Below are 14,719 nucleotides of genomic sequence, written 5' to 3'. Positions count from 1 at the left end.
GTGATTTGTGATATTGCTATTGTGGTGTTATTATTACCCTTCCAAATGTCATGTCTTTATGCTGAGTAGAAGCTTCCATTTCTCATGTACTTTCTCTGCTACCTGATCTTCTGTCTAAACCTGAATCCTGTAACTCTCAGCTCTGCAGTGGAAACAGGTGCCATGTGGAGGGGAGGAGGCTAGATGCCCTCCATGCGCTTCCAGGTCAAAGAAGCAGTACTCAGTAAGGGATGAGTCGACTCTGATTCAGATTCTGATTCCAAATGTCGATTCCACAAAATGTTCTTGATTCAAGACAACAAAAGGAGATGTAACATAAATAACAGCTGGGGCAAAAGATGCCAGTGTAGTAAAATGACTAATTTGCCCACAGTTAGACCATTTAAAGACTGCTAACGCTAAGTGAATAAACCAATTTGAACTATGGTCTAGTTTGTCTCTGAATTTCCTGTCAGCTCCTGCTAGTGGGTGTTTTTTTAGTGCTCAGTGCTTTCTGATTGTACGTCACGTCCTCTGTTACAGCTCAAAGTAAAAATAATAATACAGTACTTGTGCATAATACTTTAATATTTCGAATAATTTGGAGTCGACTCTCGATTGCCCTGTGAGTGCAATCGCAGAATCGAGTCTTTTTGGAATCGACTCCTGGCTCTAGCTAGCTGGCAGAGGTATGTAAATGAGTCGCTGAGTTTGAGCAAAAAGCTGCGGTTTGTGCCAAATGTCAGCAATTTGAGTCGAAATTTCATTTTTGAAGGCTGTTGCAAGAGTTTTAAAAGTATGCTTGTGACGAGGTGGCTTTACAGCTCCAGACCGGCTTACTGTCAAATTCAAAGGTCATTCTCTTCTTGATAGATTAGCTACATTAGCTACATTAGCTAGCTAAGTGGTTACCTAACAGTACTATGTTGTTGATTTTCTGTGGCTAGCGCTGCATAAATAGATAGGGGGTTGTCTGTATGAGGACAAACAGTGAAAGGGAAAAAAAAAACGAGACTAAATGTGGTTCGTGTTCGCCGGTTCTCGTTGCCTGAATTTTTCAGTTCCACCTTAAATCTGCTCAGTGTGGCAGCGGATAGGCTCCGGCGCCGGTGTGACTTCTGCACGATTTAAGGTGGAACGAAAAGTTCGCCGCATTCAGCCTCGACAGACAGACAGCGCTGCTGTGAGGATCATCTAAGGTTTAAATCTCTTTACAAACGGATTAGTCTCTCGATCGAAATCTCCTGTAGCGTTAATTGTTCAGCACTATCGCCTGTTTTCCTGCGATTAGCCCACTAACCCGGCAGCACACCGCGCTGCTGCAGTCCACAATGGCTGAGTTGAAATGTAACAGGCAGCAGATTTGTGTTTTATCCACAGTATCGTTGCTCTTTCTCCTGGTCTCAGCTGCGTGTTTCTCGTACCGGCCAGTGATTATCATAAGGTTAAACCCGCAGTGTGAAAGCAAAGTTGACATTCTTGATATTGCTTGTACTGGTTTCTGATCTGGCCTCACCTCACCTTTACATATCATGTCTATAGGATGGGAAATTCCACATCCAGTGGGATCTTGTCAAGCACAGACTCTGCTCAGTTTGTCCAGGTAGGAATCATCTTCCTCCTTCATTAAATTCCCATTTTACGCCTGTGAGACAGACCATGCTGTTTTAGGGGCAGTGGTGGCTCAGCGGTTAGAGCACCGGGATATCGATAACAGGGTTGTGGGTTCGATTCCCGGGCTCGGCAAGCTGCCACTGTTGGGCCCTTGAGCAAGGCCCTTTACCCTCTCTGCTCCCCGGGCGCTGGAGTTGGCTGCCCACCGCTCTGGGTGTGTGTCTGTACTCACTGCCCCTAACACGTGTGTGTGTGAGTGTGTGTTCACTACCAGATGGGTTAAATGCGGAGGACACATTTCGCTGTACACTGTACAGTGACAAATACGTTCACCTTTCACCTTTTTGGGCATCATATTTTATTTGCATGTTTTGGGTTTTTAGGATGTTGTGTCCCACAACTGCGTTGTGATATTCTCCAAGACAACGTGCCCATACTGCAAGATGGCCAAGGGTGTTTTTAATGAGATAGGAGCCACCTATAAAGTGATCGAGTTGGATGAACACAATCATGGCAGACAACTTCAGGAGGCCTTGGCACAAATGACCGGTGCCAGAACGGTGAGTACTGTAGCTCACAGTACTTCAGTGTAAAGGCGGTGGAGAAGCTTGTCTGTTCCATTAAAACTCTGCTCCAATACGTAACAAATAAAAAATTACATAATATAAATATATAAAAATTGAAGTATGGGCTGCTATCACAGAGATTCCCAGAGATTAAGCCCAGTCATGGACTATGCAGTATTCTGAATGGAAACTGTCAATTAAAAGCATATATTCCAGGACTCTACCTGATCTCTGGCAGGGAATCCAACTCAAGATGTCCAAAACTATGTGGACATCTGTTCAAATAAACAAATTTGGCTGTAATGTAGGGATGCAGAATGATGTCAGAATGATATATGTGTCATAATAAATCACAACACAGTACAGTTTCATAATATGCTTTTATGGATGGATGGGTGTAGCCCTGGTTTTAATACAGCGTGTGAAATATTGAATAAAAATCATTTGTAATTATTGGAACCATTCTTTTGTCTGTGCAAATTATCACATGGCAGAAAAATATTGTAATTTTGTGAAAAGTATTATTAATGAAATAAATAAATAAATAATATGTGCACCCCCTAAATTATATTTGAATATATTGTTAAGCCAATTCTCATATACACTGAATTGTGGTTAATAGCAGACCAGTGGGTATCAGAACAGTCCATAGTATTGTATTGGCCATTCCCAATGCCCAATTGTCTCAGCTTCCAAATGGCTTACAGTACTGCCATACTGACAACTCCTTATGGTCCTCATGTTGGTTTATTTATTTATTTATTTATTTTATTTACAACAAATGCAGTTTTCACAGGTAAACCCAGGGCTTAAACCAAGAGTAGACATTCAGAGCTATTTATTGTTTAAACAGCCAATATAACAGGTAATATAACTGTAACAAGAATATTCCAATATTTTTGCTCACTTAAAAGAAAAAGGCAGGGGCAGAAGTCAAATAAAAGGTGCCAAATTGTAATGTTATGTGGTACATATCTAGAGATGAAAATCAAAAAATGTCTTTTAAATATATTAATATTTTGATCTCAAATAAAAATTTCTTCAGTGTAGAACAGCAACAAAAGAGGCCTTGCCAATTCCTACTTACAAAATAATGCAAATATTAGTAAATACGTCTGTAATAAGTAAGTGTTTCTATTCATAACTGGCCTTATATATTTCAGGTACCGAGAGTTTTTATCAACGGAAAGTGCATTGGAGGAGGCTCTGATACACGACAGCTTCACCAGCAGGGGAAACTGTTACCTCTGATTGAGAAGTGTAGCCCGTGCTGCTTGAACAGCGGCCCGGTGGGGTCAGGGAGCGGACAGAATCCTTCCGTCCACTCTTAGCTCATTCATTCAGTACATTACTCCACATGTGCACCATTGCAAACTTATTGCAGCCAAGAGAAACTGGATTTATAGCAGTGTAGATTCTAGCGTTCAGTAATCAAAGCCTGCTGTCTTTGTCCTGTTGATTTGACCTAAAATGTGGAAATTTGCTGTATATTTTTGTTTCTCTGAAAACTCACACCTGTAATGTACATTCTGTCCATTAAGTCTTTTCTGTATGTATTTTAGTTTTGTTTAAAATGAATCTTAATTATCCTACCTCAGTATTATTCTACATTTTATAGTATTTAAATTAAAGTATTGTCTTTTCCATCAAGCTTGTGTGTGTGTTGCAATGAGATCTTTAAATTGCTGTTTGTCTAGATGTTCCTGGATATCAATCATAACTTTAGTATAAGCTGAAACATCTAATAAAGAGGAGGATGTCGATTCACAGAATGCATAAGACAAATAATTTAAGTGTAAAACCCACCAAAACACTGGTTCATGTAATAATAGAAGTAGGGCAGTAAAATTGTTTTGGAGTGGACCCTCAGGGTCACAGTTATTGTCATTGTAGCATGATCCACCATGGGATGGTGTCCTAAACTGTGATGCATCTTTAAGGGTGAACCATCAATAACAACAATGCAGTTTAGTCCGGAACCAGCTTTAGAAGACACCCACTCATCCAACATTACTCCTGAAATCAAGCATATGAATACAGAGTACACCCCCTTTGGTGCACACATCCTCTACTGGGAAGGATATTCAGGTTATTCAGCCACAGGAGCTTAAGTGAGGTCGGATAGGCTCCTGATGTTAGCTTCTGACATGAATCACAAATTATATTCAGAAGATATTCAATGGAGTTCCATCATTCTATAGAAAGCAGTTCCACTGTGCCACTGTTGCATAGTCCGATGTTTGGGGGCTTTATACCCCTCTGGCTGACACTTGACTTTGGCCATGATGACATTAGGCCCCTGTATGGCTGCTCCTGAGCATCCTGTTCTTTTGGTAATGTGCACAATTGAATGTTTTGTCAGCAATGAGTTGCGTAGTGTTTCAGGGTACTGGAAATGTATCAGTAAAACTAAAGGGGTTAAATTACTGTATTAACTCCTTCAGCCTTGTCTGTAGGCCCTCAGTTCACTGCATTACTGCCATAATTAACATCAGTTTAAAACAGGATCATGTGGGACTCCACAAAAACCCTACATAAATATTACCAAATAATTCATAGTAACATTTTGCATTAAGATTAATAACAGAATAATAAACCAAACCAAAAGGTTAAATTAGGATGTCAGGTTTGCTATGACTTCTGTACACAGCAGTGGGGCTGAGGACTACATGTCTAAAGTGTCTAAATTCTGTTAATAGCAGTGAAGAAAGGTCTTACAATAATGATATTGCTTAATCACCTAATCTTTGCTTAATAATGTTTTCATAACTTTTATGGAAGCCCACTCCTGCCACCCAAAAATGTAATTCCAAAAGCATAAAGCATCTTAAAGAAATGGGAAGTCATCTCAAAATAATGTAATTCAGGACCACCTGTGTCAGGATCACAAGAAATAATGACATAGTCTCTCCAAAATAATGGCTTAGTATCTCAACATAATTACATGGTATTTCAACATAATAACGTAGCGTCTAAGATAACATAATATATCCAAATAATCCAAATAATGAGTTAATATTTAAATTTAATGACATAAAAATAGTAACATAGTCCAAAATAATGAAACCATAGTTCAAAATAATGACTTAATATCTCAACATAATAACTTAGCATCTCAAAACAATAACATAGTATCTCCAATTAATGAGTTAATATTTCAATTTAATGACTTAACATCTAAAAATATTAACATGGTATCTCCAAATAATGACTCAATATCTCAACATAATGACTTAGTATCTCAGAAATAATGACCTTATATTTCAAAATAATGACTTAATATCTCAACATAATTACATGGTATCTCAACATAATGACTTAATATCTTGACATAATAACATAGCACCTCAAAACAATAACATAGTATCTTTAAGTAATGATTAATATTTCAATTGAATAATATTTTAATCTCACCACAATGACTTAGCATCTCAGAATAATGATCTAGCATCTCGTAATACCGACTTAATATCTCAACATAACGAAATTCACCTAATAATGAAATAAAATAATAATAGTAATAATGAGGTGCTGGGTATATTTAAAGTACAATACACACCTAACCAGTGAGAATAATTTATATAATACACTTATATTAATAAATAACTACATATGGACATATTTCGATCCCCTTGAACCTCAATCTGGCCGCATTTCCGCATTCAGCCCGTGTAAGGAGCCGCTCGGACAGATGGTGGCAGGATTGAGTGGAGCCCCTCACAGAGACCACGGCGAAGAACAAGCTGTGCGTGAATGAACGTCCAAGTGTAGAGTTGCTGCATTAGCCCAGCGCAGGAGATCTGTCTGATAACTTGCATGTTGTGTTGCTCTTCCGTTTATCCAGTTAAACCGCAGACATGTCTGGAAGCGCTGGAGAATGGTGCCTGATGGAAAGCGACCCGGGCGTTTTCACAGAGCTGATAAAAGGCTTCGGTGAGCGGCGTGTTTACTGTAGCCGCATTAGCAGGCTAGCGGAGCTAAAAGCTAGCGCCGTGATGCAGTGCATGGGCTCCCCATCATCGTCCACCTGCTGAAAGCACGAAATGCATGTGGAGGGAACTAAACACAGCTCAGCTCCGATAGATCAACTCTGCTAACCTGGTTTTTAAGCCACCTGCGAGTTCGCTTAATGAGCTGAGCTAGCATATGAGTCAGCTTGGCTAGCCTGGCAGTGGTAATGAATGAGGAGGTAGCTAGCGTGACAACTAGTGCTAAACACTCCCTGCCTCCCTCCCACCTTCAAACACCAAACCTGCTTAAACATGAAGCTCTTGTGGCTCCAGATATGGATTTTGAGAGAAAACATAAGCGTTGAATTGTTGTGTAGCTATGTAAGCATCATGACTCCGAGTGAACTGGGGCCTGGGGCAACTCATCTCTCCCTTTTGTTCAATGGCAGGATGCAAAGGAGCACAAGTCGAGGAGATCTGGAGCATGGAGCCAGAGAACTTTGAAAATCTCAAGTAAGAAATGATCTTAATGCTGACAGCTGTGTGAATGTGGTTCTTCTCCAGTGACTCCACATGATGTTTACTGTTGAATCTCCATGTTTGTTTTTGTTCCAGACCAGTTCATGGCTTAATTTTCCTCTTCAAATGGCAACCTGGTGAGGAACCAGCAGGGTCCATTGTACAGGACTCGAGACTTGACCAGATATTTTTTGCCAAGCAGGTGGGTATAGCCTTTATGTATTTATTGGGCCTTTATTGAATTCGTCAGTTCTTGTTACGAAGAGCCAGTGTTCAGCACAGTTTGGTGATTTCCCTGTTAAAACACACATACTGTGTCTAATGTGTCTGAGCAGGGAATCAACAAACTGTGTTGGACCTCCAGGACGGAATTGAAGAACCCTGCCTTGTAGATTATGCTGGTCTTGATCTCACTGTTTATAGTTACATCCAAAGGTTTGTGACCACAAGTGAAAACATTGTTAATCAGAACTTTTGGCCTGGAAATTGTGTAGAATCTTAAATTGGGCTGGGTGATGTTGTAAAAAAAAAAAAAAAAACTATATGACGATATTTTAAGACGTTTTTAACAATACACGATATTCATCATGATGCATGTGATCACAGACTAAATACATCAATAGATACAGATTCTTATAAACTACTATTCAGATCCTTTTTCTTCAACATCTGCTGCTCTTAATCTAATTAAACCACTCTAATTGCACTGTTTGTCATGAAATGTGCAGTTGATTAATGATTAACACTAACAATGTTCTTGATATACTTAGAAAAGCATACTGTGTATCACAATAACAAAATGTCATAATACGATAAAATATCATCATTGTCCAGCTCTGAAAAATCCCACATACTATGTTGTCACTGTGGTCTCAGGCTTTTGTGCCCAGTTGTATTTTCTAATGCTAAAGACAACGATTCAATGTTGTTTTCTTCACGTTTCAGGTCATTAACAATGCGTGCGCCACACAAGCGATCGTCAGTGTGCTGTTGAACTGCACGCATTCTGACATGCACCTGGGTGAAACACTCACAGAGTTTAGAGAATTCTCGCACAGTTTTGACGCAGCAGTAAGTTTGTTCTCTACAGTTTTTCAGCCGTGTCCAGATCTGTGTTCAGTACTGGGACACACTCTATTACAATCTGACCCAGTTGTCGTAATGTCATAAGTACATCTTCTGTAAGCTGCTAGATCTTTAAGTAACCGTTGAGTGGTTTTGTCTCCTCTTTAAGATGAAGGGTCTTGCTCTCAGTAATTCTGAAGTGATTCGACAAGTTCACAACAGCTTCGCCAGGTAGAACCATTTAGTCACCCTTCAAAACACAACATTTTACACCTGACTCTTTATTTAAGTAGGACTAGTTCTGAGTAATGTATATAAATGATGTTCTGCTTTTCTCTACAGACAGCAGATGTTTGAGTTTGATGCAAAGTCGACATCTAAAGATGAAGATGCTTTTCATTTTGTCAGCTACGTACCTGTTAATGGTAGACTGTATGAATTGGACGGACTTCGTGAAGGACCTATTGACCTTGGTAAAAGTGCCTGAGACTATTGGATTTATATATTATATATATATATATATAGAGAGAGAGAGAGCTATATGTATATATACTGTATATATATATATATATATATATATATATATATATATATATATATATATATATATATATATATGTGTGTGTGTATGTGTGTAATGTCTTTTTTTTTATTATTATTATTATTATTATTATTATTATTATTCTTTCCCCCCCTCAGGTACTTGCAACCAAGATGACTGGATTAATGCAGTCCGGCCTGTAATTGAAAAAAGAATACAAAAGTAAGTGTTCTGAGCAGATTTTCCATTCTATTTTCCAAGATCTATTCATTTTTGTTCTTAACTGGTCCTGCTTTTTCGATCTTCAGGTACAGTGAAGGTGAAATCCGTTTCAACTTAATGGCCATTGTGTCAGACCGCAAGATGATTTATGAACGTAAAATTTCAGAACTGCAGGCTCAGCTGTCCGAGGTAAGTTCTCAGTGACGACATGGGGCGTTCTTAAGCAGTCTTTTGAGCTCAGGGTTTCTTTCATGCAAAGATGTCTTTCTGACCATAGGAAGAGCCCATGGACACAGACCAGGGTGGAAATCTCCTCAGCTCCCTCCAATCAGAGATTGCCAAGTACCAGCTCCTGATTGAGGAGGAAAATCAGAAACTTAAAAGATATAAAGTATGTTCACACTTTTTCCTCTGGTATTAGGTGAACATCCCTTTACAAGACTATGTATTATGAAGACAGTACTAATACTGAGTAGTTCTTCTTCATGTTTCTTAATGACTTTTCCTGTCATCAGATCAGAATTCAACATCATATTGATATCTTGCATTTCACTGTCTGTAGGGCAGTACCTTAAATTGAAGTCACTGTTCTCATAATTGTTTAATTGACCAATTGTAAATTTTTAAAGGTGCAACATAGTATTATTTCTCTAATAATGGCAGCTAGTGGCAAATTGATAAATTGTCCAGCACTGACATGTGTGGGTTTGTGTGTAAAATATTTATCATTGATTACATTTTAATGAAATATATTGAATTCATGTATCCAAAAAACTAAAAATTAACAGAACCTTTAATGCAGTTTAGAATCCTTTATTTATTAAATGGCTTCTGGTACTGCTTCCACAAAACAGTGTTTGCATAGTTTACGCTGTGAACTGTTCATCTTTAAACCTGAAACAGCTGCACGCAGTGTCTCCCTCTCGACAACGTGTGGTCGTTTGATTCGTTATGAAATTATTCTGCAGCTTATCAAAGTTGTCTCCCCTCTGTTTCTGTAGACGTTCTTATGCAAGCGCAGATTGCTTCAGTTCATGTAGCATGTTAATAGACACTGATCACAGTGAATAAGCAAAACGAAGCGCTTGGCTTCATGTGCTTGTTGACCAAATGCAGCTTGGGACTCAAAAATAGGATTTTAATTGAAAACATACATTTCTATAATGTGGTTACAGACACAGAAAGCTCATGTTCTTGTTGTTTTAGGCATTTGCAAAGTTTAATAGCTTGAGTTTATTTCTATCTACCATGAAGACACCAAGACAAAATTTTTGAACTGGTCGGAAATGTTTCATAATAATCATAATGGTCATTTATTTAATAATTAACCGGTTAACAAGTGCATTGATTATGATGATGATGATGCATATAATCTGTTGTAACTCATTAGATCTGTTTTTATTATGCTTTTAGATTGAAAACATTAGAAGGAAGCACAACTACCTACCCTTTATCATGGAATTACTGAAGACCCTCGCTGAGTACCAACAGCTGATACCACTGGTTGAAAAGGTATGTTTGTGAAGTTGCCACACACTTTAAGCTGCACTCGACTTTGAGGCACGCCAAGAAAATGTAAAACCAAAACCTGGTACAGGTTTCAAGGTACAGCTCTTGGCATGCCACTAGAAGGCAGCATTGATGTAATTGAATATAGGAACTCCTACTCTTGCTCGCGCTTGCTCGCTCTCGCTCTCTCTCTCTCTCTCGCTCTCTCTCGCTCTCTCTCTCTCTCTCTCGGCACACTTTACATTAATCATTGTTGTCTTGAAGTCGCTGACTTGTTTTCCGTTGCTGTCAAAAATGTACGTCTTGTAATGTCCACCAGCAAAGTTTCATTTCTCTGAACTGTTGCTCTATAATAGGCCTGTACTCTGCTGAACCCATGTATTGACCAGGACAAGAGTTTGAAATTGTTCTTATTATCTCGCTTTCTTTCTTTCTTTCTTTCTTTCTTTCTTTCTTTCTTTCTTTCTCCAGGCTAAAGAAAAGCAAAGTGCCAAAAAAATCCAGGAAGCAAAGTAGTACCAGCTCATTTTTCCAGTCATTTGTGTAATTTGCCACGGAACCCCCCTGATGTACATTCGTCATGTGTTCTATTGAGAGCACCTATAAACTGAACTCAAGTGTGGGGCTTGCCGTCATATTGTCTGAAAGCGTCCACGCTTGCATGCAGAGAAATGTTTAAATAAACCTGTCCTATTTTCATATAAATTCCATTGTTGGTCAAAACGATTGTGGTTTGATTTGGTTTTTATTTTCCATTTATGTGAAACGGGAACAACTTCTAGATTTCACAATTGAATTTAATTTATTTGCTATTGAAACCTTTGGAATGATTTGTCACATTAAGCATTTTTGCTGATTTTTGTTTGTTGTTAACTTATAGATTTAAATTAAATTGTAAACAACACTAATTACAATTTTCATGGGTTTATATTTTAACATTTTGAGTATTTGGGTTGAAAACTAGAAATTATGAATACAAATGCAGTTTATTGTCTTTTTATATATATATATATATATATATATATATATATATATATATATATATATATATATATATATATATATATACATATATAAACATTTTGTTTTAATCTGTCATCTTCACAATTTTAATACCACCCTTAATATGAGACATTCAGGATAAGAGCTTAGCTTAATACTCAATGTTTCGTGGCAAAACCGGCAAGCTGATTAGCTCATTTTAAAAGGGTGGATGGTATCCGCCACGTTGAGTGGTATGATCTCTTAATACTTAAGTTTTTCCACTTATTTTAAAAACAGCTGCAGCGCTTAATCTTTCTGAGCACATCTACTATTGGGTTTGATTCTCCTGATTCTTTTTTTTTTTTTACATTGACTTTCACTGAAAGTTCCTAACCCAAGTTATAAGAAGGTAGATTTATACTCCTCTAGCATTAGGCCTCCAGAGAGACCTGTTCTTTTGGCCATATGTCTGTACAGGTACTAGACAAGCAGTGTGTGTGTGCATTTGCACAGGTGTCTGCAATGCATGCATCTTAAAGCAGCTGAATGCATTCATTAGAAGGGGTGTCCTCAAACTTATGGTGTATTCTCTCAAAGAGCAGTTCTTTAATAGATGGTATTAAAGATAGTGTTTGTGGTATTTAATAGATGGTGTTTGTGAACGCTGCAATCTACTACAACTTGTTTTAGTGAACTGTCGTATTGTAAACGGTGCACTCTTAGCAAAAAGGGTTGTCATGGTTATATCTAGAACCATGCAATCTTGAGGAACCCTATATTTAAAGAGCGTCAGTGGGATTCTTAAGTGTTTAAACAGTTATTTTCTTTTCCTTGAGATTACTTTTATGGCTTAAACAGCAGCCAGAGGTAACGACTTTACACTCATAATTAAAGGTTCTTTGGGAAGATACCACAAAAGAACCAATTATGGGTGCCTTTTAAGATTTCCAAATGTAGTGTGTGATGTGAAGAACCTCAGTGAACCTCCTCTTAATTTAAGTATTCTATAACAGTTTTTGTCCCTCAGCCTGTATTTGACACCAAGGTGTGTATCTTGTTTCTTAAGTTGGTCATGATATGTTAGGTTTCGTCTTCCAGGCCGCCTGTCCTCGTTTTACATCTTGTGTAGTTTCACATTAGTCACTAAGTATGGAAAGTGAACACAGTCTTGCATTGCTGTTCCTGAAATAGAACGGAACAGAACACCCATTTTTTATCCAAAGTAGAGCTCTTTGCACCCTCGATTTGGGCTTAAAGTGGTGCTTCAGAGGACTTGTCTGTGCTATGAATATGGAGGAGTAGAAAGTAACATAACGATATTCAGCTATTCTCTTTCAGAGAGCTGTTGTAAGCCCTGATGGGAAACGATGAGGAATCTTGCACTGTATATTGACTGTTCCAATATGAGTGTTTATTAAAGCCATGGATGAAGGTACCGTACATCATGTTCACCAGACAATAAACAGAACTGTTTGCGAAGCTGGTGACACTCCCTGAGCATACATTCTGTTTGTCCTGCAGTTGGTCCCACCTATTGGTTTTTCATGTCTAGGAAGGCAAATTCAACAGCATGTGAGTGTGAGGTAAGATTGAACCCTTGGAAGTCGGTATGGTTTGTATCTCTCAACATCACCGGGAAATCAACACGTCTGGAGGGGTGCACCGTATACCCGGCCAGTGGCCAGCACTGCATTGGAATGATGTGATGGGTGATGGGAGAGAGCAAGGCCAATTGTGCTCTCTCAGGCCCTGGCTGCCGATGGCTAGCAGCATGGCCGGGAACCAGCAATGTTTATGGTAATAACGCCTTATTCCACTGGTTTTTAAAGATCAGTCTTGAGTAGCCCTCGTCTACTTGGTCTCATCAGGTCCTCTTGAGACCATTACGTTGCTTTTCCTTATTAGCTCATGTGAAGTTCATTTTATGAGCCCTCAGAGGGGTGTGGTGAAGACATGCCAACTTCGTTACCAACCCTCTGACTCAAAAATGGCCGATGCTAACCCATAGTAGTAGCGAGCTATGTTCACCATAAAATTAGCTTGAGGTCGCAAACTAAGTTACCCTCCTCTGCACTTGTAACTATACAGCTTTCCTTCTTTTTCCTTTACTCTGTTAGCTAGCAAGCTAAAGGCTATAACTAGCTAACACAAACAGCCGTTTCAGCCTGACAAAGCAATTATTCATAAGCTTTATGTAGAATCTGTTCACACATCTCAATATAAACGTTTACTTAGCATTGCTAAGTTTGCATCGTTAACTCTGAGCCAGCATAATCTGATGCTAGCAAGTGTATTGCAGTTACAAAATGTGCTAATTGGGGTCCCCTTCTCCTTTTCAGTTGCCACTCGGGTGGGATGCACTTCGACGGTTGAGTCGACGTTAGGGAGGACATTGAAACATGAGCTATTTAAGTGTAGTTGCATTGCTGTGTAATGAGTCACATTTCCATTTCATTTACATTCTGTCTCAGGAGGTTTGAACCTGAATGTCTGACATTTTTTCGGTTAGCTTTAGCAAAGGAATGATAAATGGTTGTCAGTTTTTTGCAAAGTCTTGCCGAACCAGACTATCCATCGAATTTCTTTCAGCGTCAGTTACCACAATTCTGCTCTGATATCATGACAGAAAAATAATCATTTGATAAGTTACATATACATATAATAAATGTATTCTCTCTGTAGGTGAAAGGGTAAGGGCTAAGAGGTAAGGCCCAATCTCTTTTTGGTCCAATCAAACATCTTCATGTCCCAACGTTGGTCCACATTTTGGGCCCTGCTCTAAATGATTAAAATGGCAATTCACACTTTCACACTCTTCCCACAGGAATAGCCCAGCTATACGTGCTAATATGCTACCTATGAATAGAACCTGGAACCCACCAGTTAGCATTACAATTCCCATTCACTTATATCCATTGTTTAGCATTAGCATTACCGGCTGAACCATTGCTTTAACATCTGAATATGTGTTTCTTAATGAATAATGCAGCAGTCGTCAAAAAGTTGTATGATTGCCTTGCAGATACCATGTCGAGGTATTGGAGTTGAACAGCTCAGAAAGGTGTGAAATCTGTGGAAGATCACTGCAGTGTGACTCTGGCTTTAGATAGAACAGTCAAAACAGAAAGAGCGTCTGTTCAGGATCAGAGTCAGCGATGAGATCATCTACAGGAACCAAACCAAAATAGGGGCCTGCCATTGAGGTTATTGCGTCTCACGCTCTGTTTTATGTGACATACTGTGGGTTCCTTTACGTTAGGAGCAAAGCAGTCGTCAGTAAGACGTGTGTACTTAACAGTGTGTTCTATACCCTAAATAAATAGAGACTCTTTGGCCTGACTAAAGATGGGAGTTTGTTCAGCGTGGGACCTCAGTGTCTCTATATTTACTATCATTCTGGGCTGGCTTTCTCAAAAGTCTCTTAGCACAAAGAGTCATAAACGGTAAATGGGACAATGAGATACTGAGCCCAGAGCAGTATATCATTTTAAATGAAGGTGCTGAGACAGTCCATCAATGCCTTTATTATGGTTTAACTCAGGTCACAGTCTCTTTTTCTCAGCCAGTGGCCAGGTAATAACATATAGTTTCATACTATATTATATTTCTATTATTTTACGTAATTGAACACTTCATATACTTGCATTAGGATCTGCATGTAGAGTAGTAGGTTATTTATAGAGTAATGTGTCTCTATTACAAAGGCATTATATCTAATTGCTAAGGTATTACGGTATTAATATCACAGTATTTTGCTAAAATACACAATA

General features: G+C 38.7%; 2 protein-coding genes across 4 annotated transcripts; both read left to right on the top strand.

The window, feature by feature from the left end:
* The first annotated feature begins 590 nt into the window (after positions 1–590).
* On the top strand, positions 591–3,803 carry glrx2 (glutaredoxin 2). Of its 3 annotated transcripts, none has more exons than XM_072660375.1 (4): positions 591–668; positions 1,522–1,582; positions 1,977–2,153; positions 3,323–3,803. In XM_072660375.1, exons 2-4 carry the CDS (start codon positions 1,523–1,525, stop codon positions 3,488–3,490), a joined length of 405 nt encoding a protein of 134 aa, XP_072516476.1. In that variant the 5' UTR covers positions 591–668; position 1,522; the 3' UTR covers positions 3,491–3,803. The 3 variants fall into 3 exon arrangements, with proteins under 3 accessions (XP_072516476.1, XP_072516475.1, XP_072516477.1); XM_072660374.1 differs by lacking the exon at positions 591–668 and adding an exon at positions 679–833; XM_072660376.1 differs by lacking the exon at positions 591–668 and adding an exon at positions 843–1,178.
* Positions 3,804–5,865: 2,062 nt separating this feature from the next.
* uchl5 (ubiquitin carboxyl-terminal hydrolase L5) lies at positions 5,866–10,569 on the top strand. Its single transcript, XM_072660066.1, has 11 exons — positions 5,866–6,092; positions 6,559–6,622; positions 6,725–6,830; positions 7,574–7,699; positions 7,863–7,924; positions 8,036–8,166; positions 8,393–8,456; positions 8,543–8,645; positions 8,734–8,847; positions 9,870–9,968; positions 10,437–10,569. Exons 1-11 carry the CDS (start codon positions 6,017–6,019, stop codon positions 10,479–10,481), a joined length of 990 nt encoding a protein of 329 aa, XP_072516167.1. The 5' UTR covers positions 5,866–6,016; the 3' UTR covers positions 10,482–10,569.
* The last annotated feature ends 4,150 nt before the right edge of the window (positions 10,570–14,719 follow it).

The sequence above is a fragment of the Salminus brasiliensis genome, chromosome 17 (genome assembly GCF_030463535.1).
Source record: "Salminus brasiliensis chromosome 17, fSalBra1.hap2, whole genome shotgun sequence".
In the NCBI taxonomy this organism is placed as follows: Eukaryota; Metazoa; Chordata; class Actinopteri; order Characiformes; family Bryconidae; genus Salminus; species Salminus brasiliensis.
The sequence above is the reverse complement of the archived record's forward strand: the minus strand, read 5'-3'. Positions and strand labels throughout refer to the sequence as shown.